General features: G+C 39.2%; 1 protein-coding gene across 3 annotated transcripts in view; it reads left to right on the top strand.

Annotated features, from left to right (window-relative positions):
- Nucleotides 1–9,986, top strand: part of SMARCA2 (SWI/SNF related, matrix associated, actin dependent regulator of chromatin, subfamily a, member 2) — a 190,649-nt gene that overhangs the window by 105,893 nt on the left and 74,770 nt on the right. For 2 of the 3 annotated variants that reach the window (XM_019554883.1, XM_019554884.1), the window contains exon 27: nt 4,293–4,370. In XM_019554883.1, coding sequence (XP_019410428.1) covers nt 4,293–4,370 — 78 coding nt within the window. Of the gene's footprint in view, nt 1–1,075; nt 1,101–4,292; nt 4,371–9,986 lie in introns of those variants that run through there. The other variant, XM_019554885.1, reaches the window with a different exon arrangement.

Raw genomic sequence — 9,986 nt, 5'->3', positions numbered from 1 at the left:
AATAAGGGTCACAAGCTGGCTGAGGGTAGGTTTAGGCTAGATATCAGGAGGCGCTACTTCACTGTCAGGGTGGCTAGGGTCTGGAACCAACTTCCAAGAGAAGTGGTGCAGGCTCCTACCCTGGGGGTTTTTAAGAGGAGGTTAGATGAACACTTTGTTGGGGTTGTTTGACCCCAGTACTCTTTCCTGCCATGGCAGGGGGTTGGACTAGATGATCAACTCAGGTCCCTTCCGACCCTAGAAACTATGAAACTGGTCAGACTGCTTGTGTTGGGTTATAGAATATTCTGCAGTCAGCAAAAATGAGTCTTGGTGTAGTATCATACTCTAATTTCAACCTTTAATTTCATGCAGTTTAGTATTTGGACTAATTTAGCTAAAGCTAAAACAGGGATGAAGCTCTGGAAAAGTTCATTAACAAAACTAGTTATATTATTGCTTTGAAAGATGAGGCTTATTTTGAACTCCAGATTATTGATATTAGAATCTCTAGTAGAAAATTAGGTAGTCTTAAACACAGCTTATCTGAGCCTGTGCCAGCAGATTCTATAAAGAAACAGCCAAACTTGTAAAACTCTTTCCCCTTAGTTTTTTCCTACTGCCTGAAAATAAGGACTAGATTAAATGAATTACCCTTTCATCTGAGTTCATTCTTTTGTAGGATAGTCTCAAGCTTAAACAGAATGCATCTACAAGCCTATAATTAAAGTTGTAAAACAGTAATCTCCCCAAATGTGTTTTGGGCTGAACATAATTATGTCCCTTATGTAATATTTGTCCATCCCAAGAAGAGAGGAAGGTGAAAACAATGTTCAGTTAATAACTGATACAACAGAAGTGTTTTAAATTAGAGCTAATACGTTTCACTAGTGCTGCAGCCAATCATCTGTTAAATAGGTAGAGAGTAGTGTCAGCTGGTCTTAAGTGTTGTAGCTAGTGGCAGTTTATACTGATCTGAAAATCTGCTTCATGGATTCATTCCCAAACTTACCTATGCATGGTTGTTCTCTTACTGAAGAGAAGTGTTGTTTCTGATTTCTCTAAGAATCCTTCTGACCAGGGAATCTGCAGCTGTTGGGCATTGGTACTAAAACCATGTGGTAACAGCAACTTTTAGGGCTGTGGCATAATAGTTTGGGACAAACAGAAGCTTAAATGAAAGGTAGCTTGTGTGCATGCACATTATAAAGCATCACTGTTTGACTTTTTTTTTTCATGGAAGCATTAGAAAAATAACAGAAATATGAAAAGTGGGTACTTTGGTCCATAATGAAGATGCATTTACTGTCATAATGACTAAAATGCTTATAACAATATTTTAGTAGAATTAATAGTTCAGATTAAATTCTCAATTTTAAATTGGAGAGGGAAAACTATTAGGGTCACAGTGAATAAATTGCCATTTCCTTTATTAACATAATTAAGAAAGCAAAGATAATTATATTGCAGCAGTGTCCAGAAAATATTTTGTAAATGTGTATATTTGTAAATATGAACCCAAAACTACAGTCAAGCATTTAGAAGTGCTGATTGTGTAAATGTTTAGAAAATGAATGTTTGCATTAGCTACCATGTCTTACCCATTACTGAATTCAACTGGAGGAGTTATGTTTCTTTGTTGCTTTAAGTAAGAGTCTCAGACCCAGTTTAATAAATTGGCTTAAGTTAGTATGTGGCTTAAACTTCTCTGCAGTTGTCGTGCACTATGTAATGGACTTTGTAAAAAATGACCTTGATTTCATTGTCTTTAATAAAACTTTAATTGACACTGTTTCCAATTTAGGCCAATAAGCAAACGTTAATGTTGCATTACTTAACCCTCAAAAGTTGGGAAATGCCTTTAGTTTATGCACACAACTCTGCGTTCCATGGTCTTACTATGATACAGGTTAGAATTAATGGTCACATGCTGTTTATAAGATCATCCAGCAAGTATATGTCAGATTGTAAAAGTAATTGCATGAATATTAACTGAATTCTTGGGATCAGTGCCACTGAATTTATAAACATGCCTAAATGTTTATGGGATTGGGGCATGGGTATCATCTATGGATGCTCACAAACAGGCACTAGTAATCCTACCCTTGGAAAACTTCCTTCTCCAGCTTCTGGTTACATTTGATTAAATACAATAAAGATATTTTTACAAAATATATCATTGCACAATGAATGCAGCTGTAAGAAAATTTAAATTCCATATTAGTTTAAGCCAATTTATTAAGCCAGTTTACTGATTTTTTGAGAGCCGAGAGTTGCATGTTTACACAGCATAAGGCACTGCCACCTGGAGATAACTAAGCTAGCTCAGGTACTAGAAGCAGCATTCATTAGCACTCACCTGGGTTAATATATCCTGTTTTTCCGCAGGGGGTAATTAACCCAGGCAGAGCACTGCTCTTACGTGGTTTAAGTACTTCATTAAAAGCTAGCTTGAGTATCTTTATATGGCAGTGCATTGTGCCAGGCAGATGTATCCTAAATAGTGTCCCTGAATTTGCTGTCAGAATTTTTTTTTCCTGTTATCCTCTTTGCTTCTGTAGTATTGCTCAGTATAGTAATTGGGTCAGCTTACTTCTGACTTAAAGAAGGTAAATTTGAGTAATGTGGATGCATGTAAGAGGGTTCTTCCATTGCCCTTTAAAATTCTCTTGTTTATGGAGGCAGTTTCTGTTAGTCTCCATGCTTTTAGCTTTTCTTTTGTGTGCAATTTTCTTTCTTTGCTTAGCCCCTCATGTGGGTAACATGATTAGATAAATGTTATGCAGATTGAGTATGAGTAATATAGCCACCTGCATTTCAGCCTTTGCTGTCACATTTTACACTAAGGTACACATTACACTGTTTTAGGTGGTAAGAAGCTAGTAAAACTTCCACAAGGGAAACAATTTGTGCTAAGTACAAGAGATGAAGTGAGAGAATTCTGCTTTTATCTATGCACCATAAAGGAAACTTTTCCATGGCTCTTTGTTTCCTTTTTGTCAGCGTATGCACATGCAGTGTAACCCTCATCTTCCAGCAGTATCACCTTTTGACTGGTTCCTTCTTTTCCCCATCACCCTTCCTACTGCTTTGTGTTATATTCACATGTAGCAGTGGATTTGAATGCTGTTCTTTTTAGCCTGAATTGAGTTTGTGATCTCCACCAACTTGGTGACTTCAAGAATTGTTTCTTTTAATATACCATTTGACACTGCCATTCAACTAAATGCTGATGTTTTTAGGAGTCCATTAATGGAATTGGACTTACTGCTTATTAAGGGGACTATTGATTTATTAGCTTAGCTATGAAAGTGCATACGGTATAAACAGCCCGTGCTATATTTTTATTTCTTTAACATTTTGGTGAAAGTTGTGATGCTGATAGCTCTTAGGAGGAGGTATAGAATGTGTAGGTGCAGTGCAGGCTTTCACAGTGCTCTGTCACTGTTCCTCAGGCCTGACTTTGAGAAGCCAGGAGAGCAGTTACGACCAATTCACATGGTCTCTCTTCTGAGGCTGCTATTAAGTGTGTGGGTTCCGATGTGAAGACTTGTCTACCAGACATTGGACTTAAAATACCAAGTCCTTTCAAGACGGTTAGCTTATTTGGAGAGAGGGTGAGTGCTGTAGAACCCATTTAAAATATTGTAGCCATACCATAATTTCACATTTTTAATTGAATGCTTGATTCTGAATTTGTTTTGCCAGTTGCATTTGGGGAAGAGGGGATTTTATTTTTATGAGTTTCTTTAAGTAGCTTGTTTAAATCGAAAAGGAGAACTTTTACATTAGAGGTTTTGCTGAGATGTTAGGTTAAAGAAGCGAGTCCTTACTGATTCCTTTCCCTAGGATTAAGTGCACTGTTGTTCCTTTTCTTCTACCCCTGTTTTGGAAACCAAGAGAGCATGGAAGAGACATAGCATTTCTTTGGGGGTTCATGAAGAAAAGAATGTAGAGTAGCAGAAGGGAAATGCATACATTTTAACTGAAATGAGCCGATGACTATCAGCTCATTGTGCTTGTGACCCAAGAAAGCCACAGACCAAAATTTCCTGGTTACATGTTTGCTCGCTTCCTCATACTCTGTTTGTGAAGATGATAATCAGGTCCAATTGTCTTTTTGATGAAGTCAAGTCTGTGTTACCTCAGAGTTGCTTAACAGTTAGTTCTTAAAGTTTTGGTTTTGCTTTAAAGGTTTCACATGTGTCTTCTGCTGGAAGAAAGGTCAGCGTGCCGCTGATCTTGTGCATACAGTTGCATCAGGTCTGATACTGGCTTTGTATTTTTATAAATCCTTTTATCTCTTGAATTAGGAAGAAGATGAAGTTCCTGATGATGAGACTCTGAATCAGATGATTGCTCGACGGGAAGAGGAATTTGATATGTTCATGGTAAGGACACTAATGATAAGTAGTGCATCTTTTCCCCTAGTCTTTTCAACGTTTGCTAGAGGCACTACTCTTTCAGGATTCAAATTGTAGACTTCTATCCGGGAGGGAGAGACTTCATTACATACTTTGTTCAGGGTGAAAAGAGGAAGTAATTTTCATTTAAAGAGAGCAGCTTCATACAATCTACAAAATGTGGCAAACCTGAGTAAGTAATTTAGTAAAATGATGTCTGAAGAGAGGTGGATTTAAAGTTTTTAATTTGGAGGAGATTCAGGCAGTGCAAAAACATTGGTCATCATTGTAGCTCTAATTACACAACCCTTTTTTCATTTTTAAATAATTTATATCACTTGCTGTGCTCTTCTGGGCTTTTGCCAGGATACGTTTGGAGCTGGTCTGGTGGTGGTAGTATTTAGGAGCTTATGATGGTGCTTTTCTTTTTTTCCAATGAGACAAGGAGTCCGCAGTTTTCTAAGCAGGACTAGATTATAGTGAAGTACAAATGCCAGCACTTGGTCACATCCACCAGTGTTTGAACCAGTACAGCTGAATTGATAGGAAAATTGCTAAAAAGTCAGCATGGACACAGCTTTTGCGATGCCCTTTTTATAAGTATCCAAGGTGGGGATAAAACAAAGAGCCTAAACATCTCCCTAACAAGTTCCTGTGTTCATGATTTTTCCCTTCTGGGTACATTATCCAGGGATTTGGTCACCTAACTGCACCACACCGGTAGGAGTAGGTTCCTCCATTCTCTAAAATGGAGCAGCTGTCTGTCATGCACATATGTTCACACCTTCATGTATGGAAAGCTTGAGAAGGACTGTAGTGTCCTGTGAGACTATACTTTTTAAAGGTCCACGCTACGGCCCCACATTATTTCTGTCTCGCGTATATCTTAAAGCATAGCCTGTGTACATGTGCGCACATGTGTCTACTACAGGAAACCAAGCTTTAGGTGGGCAAGTAGCAGAGAAAACATTGTCCTATGTGGCAGTTTGTCATATTGCTGCTAAAATGCCAGTCCAGCCCTCCTGGGTTAGATTCTAATTAATGTTGCCCAAGAGTTTAAGGCCCTGAAGAAACAATGATCCATTGAGAGTGCTCTCTCATGTAAACATTCCCATACCATTGTCACAGCGGGACTCAAGTGTAGAGATTTTGACAAACCAGAAACCAAGAGGTGGTCATCTGATATCCAACTGTGCAAGTTGAATATATAATCATAAGCCAAACGGCTTCTTCCTCATTTCTGTTACAGATGCACGCATCTGTATACCTTGTGGAATTTCCTGTTGCTGTGTGCTGTGTTCAGCTTCTGTAGCTAAATTTACAAGTTTTGTGGTGATTGATGTGGGTGTTGGTGTCAGAGACCAGGACTGAAAATTTAAATATCTTGATTTTACTGTGCTGTGAAAGCAGATAATGCTGCATGAAACGTTCTGAATGCCAGAGGCCCAGCAGGAAATAGAGAGAGCATTGGTTGAATTGGTCAACCTTTTTTGCTGAGTTTGACTTATTTTTACAGTCTTCTGTACCTTTCTGTTTATGGACTAAGTTTAAGCATTGTCTCAAAAATCAGTAAGACAGATGAAATTTAGGTTCAGGGCAACTTGCCATTGGTTGTGCTTAAATCCTGCTACCCATATATTAATGCACCTAAATGTTCTAAGGGAATAAGGAGTTTATCAATGCAAAATAAACATTAACCTTCAAATCTTATCATTATTAAAGTAGTTAAGGCAGGTATTAGTCGATAAGAAATGCTTTTTTTCTCTCTTTTTTTTAAATAAGTAATTTATCTTAATACAGTTGTATCCTGAAAAATGACTCTCAGATTAGTAGTCTGGATTTGGGTTCTGTGTTTTCTTTACCTCTGTAATTTTAGTATCTGGTATATAGAGCTAGAGAGGAAAAAGATGTTTTTCCTTTTTCCAGCCCTGCTTATTAGGCCTTGAGGTTTGAGTTGAGTTGTGAGGAGAGAAGTTTTTCTTCTCCATCACCAGTCATAATGATTCTGCTTTCAGCAGTAGAATCAGTCCTATGTTCTCTGCTAGTATTAGATCAACACAATAGAAATTTAGCAACCTGCTACATTGATGCATGAGAGAGAATAGCATTTAGTTTGCTCTCTTGGCTGGGCTAAGAGGAATAAGAGGTAATAGCCTATTTTAGTAATTCAGGTGACTAGTCCTAACTAAATAGGCACAAGGGGCAGTTGATTCAGCTGGACTGTACAATTTTTATACTGTAACTTTTCAAATTAGAACTGCTTTTTAGTGTACAAACATAGCTGATGAATATCAAAAATTATTCGAGTGGGGTGTCTGAAGGTAGTCCTTACTTCTCTGATCTGGACTAAATGTGTCCTGCTTGTTTTTGACTGTAACTTACCAAAGGCTGATGGCATTTAAATAGTAGTGAAGTTTGAAAGAAGCCTCAACCCTGTCTATGTGCCCTTTGCTAAGAGTGGTGGAGAGAATGTTGTACTTTACCAACTTTCTGCCACCAGATGGGTGCATTTACATGGATGCTGTCACTGTAGCAATGAGCTGTGGTGATTTAGCTCATTGCTACAGTGACATACAGTAGTGTGGGCGGGTACAAACCACCATGGCGATGTAGCATCTAAAGCAGTGATGGGCAAAGTCCGTCCCACAGGGCGGATCTGGTCAGTCAGGGACTCCCATTTCCCAGCCACCCCTGCTGGCATGGCTTGGGTCAGTCTCCATGGAGACCCCAGCTGCACCTGTGTGGGAAGGCTCAGGCTGGGCTTGTCATGGAGACAAGCCGCAGCTGCGCTGGCAGCGTGCACAGCACAGCAGCACGGGGCTGCTCCAGAGCCACTGGGAATTTGTGATGGGTGCAGCTTGCTCCAGAGCCATGGCAAAGTCACAATTTGTAGCCTGCACACTCCGGGCAGGGGCGTGCAAACTGGGGATGGCGGCTCTGCCCTGGCTTCTTGCAGTGGTGACGGCCTGGTTTCCATGGCAAACCCAGCCTGAGATTTCCCTCACAGCTGCGGCTGGTGTTTCCATGGAGACCAGCCCAAGCCATGAGGTAGGGGATGCTAGGAATTGGAGCCTGGCTGCCAGCTGGATCGGCCATTGTGCCCACCCCCGGTCTAAAACTAACCGTGTGCTGCAAGTACTGAATGACTGCGTAGTACCAAATGCGGTCAGGGGTGTATGTAGATGAACTCAGTGAGTCCCTGCACCGAGTAATTTTCTTATAACCAGTTACAGGAGCACAGGGCCTAGTCTCTAGAAGTGGCTATGTACAGAGCAGTCATACTTTATCCCAAGATAAGAGTTTTTACGTTGAATTTGTTTTGGGTTTTTTGTCCTGTTTATCAATCTAGTGATACTGAACAGATTTATATCATGGTCTCTGGTTTCTCATGCTAATAATTTGACTGTAAAAAAGCTGTATTCCAATTTAATAGATTCTGAACTATTCTTCTGGATTCTTCCTTTCTCCACACCTCTGCATACACAGGGAATCTTGTATTTAACCTTACTGAAAATGAGTCCCACATATTACATCACTTTTTAAAACTTTGCATAAATATTTGGTATGTGGTGATAACCAGGAAATGGGCCTCTCTTAGTTTAACCCCACATAGATATTTTTGTACCATGCACGCATACATATCTGTTTAGAACTGGAGTGTCTCAGATCCAACCTATCAAGTGTTCCCCTTCACATCTCCCTGCTACCTGAAACCTGGATCTCCTGTTTAGCAATAAGATGTTCTTCCCATTTCTGGCCAATAAATATTACACTGAAGTAGGATTATGTTTTAGATTTACACCTATAGATCTCAAGGCACAAATGCTTCCTTCAGATTTAAAAGGCAGTGATTAAATTAGGATGCTTTCTGATTTTTTTTTTTTTTTTTTGGGGGGGGGCGGGGATGATGATTTCAGTTCTTTTTCTTCAGGTACTTTAAATGCAGCTTTTATGGATGAATAGATTAAAAAAAACAAACAAACCTCACTGCTTTATTCAGTTCCTTTTCATGTATGACATCACATATTAGTCATAACTAAGGACAGCAGTTCTTGAACACAGTCTTTAGTCATTAAGGTGTCATTGGGAATTCTTCAGAGAGACCCTTTTTTTTTTACAAAAAGGAGAGAAAAAGAGAATGATCCCAAACAACTTGTTTACTTTTCTGTATTTGCAGCATTCTTAATGTGTATACACGTGGGATGCTGTGGATTTTTTTTTTTTTAAAACAGCTACTCAGTTTTGTGTGGAACTAAATGATTGGGGGTCACTATTGCAGATTACAATCAATAAATTCATGTCTAGGGTTACCATCAAGCCCTTTCCAGTTACTCAGTATTCAGAATACCTCTTGGTTTTTTTCAGTCTCCATTGCTGCTGGTTCAGGAATTGGCCAAAATTTACTCTGAATTTAGGAGGGATAATAAAGGAAGTGGAAGCTTCCAACTAAACTAAAATAACTTTGCTCTCCACACAGGTTTTTAAAACACTTCTCTCCTTTGACTCAACAATGATAGAATGATACTTTTCCCACGCATCTAGTAACCTGGCACCCACTATTAACAATTGTAAATATTCTGGTAACTTCCATACCAAATGTATTTTTGTTTTCTTCTTCATTTGCTGCAAGTGACAGCAACTTTTTTGGGGAGGTGTTAGGGTGCAACCTCATCCCCAGCAAGAATAGACAAAATTCAGAGTGAGAAGTAGGTGTGCTGTGCAAATATCACTGAAATGCTTATTTGAGACATTCATGTACAGGTTTCCATCGCTTTATGCAGGTTCTATATGTGTGAATTCGCTCTTATTCAATGACCCTTTTTATACCAAAAATTCATTATATGTGAAATTAATTCACTCTTATACAGTCGGCGTGGTAGAAGCCTGTGGTCAGCTGCTTTTTGCTATGCATTGTGGGAGTGACGTGCACCAAAATGTAGTCTCCTGCATGGATCTGTGCTCCTTGCTCATTTTCTGTGACTTGTGTTACTGTAGTTGCCATCCCCATTATGGTAACATTCACCACCACCCCATGCTTGTATGTACTGTCTGCTGTTGGTGAGTACCAAAATTGACTTGTAAAAGTGGTAGAAATGGGTCTGGGGGTCAGTACAGTCGAGATCTTGGAAAGTATCCCTATTGTTACATTGTAAAGTGGGTTCCCTTTATGTGAATTCAAGTTATGCGCCGTTTTTCAGGATCACATGTACAGCATAAAATGAGGGAAACCTGTATTAGTGCAATGCAATCCTGCCTTGGTTAACAAACACCACAAGGAAGTGTGTGTGTATAAAAAATATATATATATAATGGTTTCTAGTTATACTATAACATTTAGGTTGTTTCTATGGTTATATCTGTTTTTTTTTACTTAAGTAAGCCCTCCTTATTGAAAACTGCCATTTCATAGGGGATCCTTGGACCCCCAGAATTTGAGTTGCTACTCTAGTTGTAGTAATTTTTTAAATTTTCCTTCTCATAGTTTCGTAGTAGTTTCATAGTTTCTAGGGTTGGAAGGGACCTGAGCAGATCATCTAGTTCGACCCCCTGCCATGGCAGGAAAGAATACTGGGGTCAAATGACCCCAGCAAGATGTTCATCTAA

This window comes from Crocodylus porosus, unplaced genomic scaffold, assembly GCF_001723895.1.
Source record: "Crocodylus porosus isolate Cpor-Errol unplaced genomic scaffold, CroPor_comp1, whole genome shotgun sequence".
NCBI lineage: Eukaryota > Metazoa > Chordata > Crocodylia > Crocodylidae > Crocodylus > Crocodylus porosus.
Note: the sequence above shows the minus strand (reverse complement) of the source record. Positions and strands in the feature narration are given on the sequence as shown.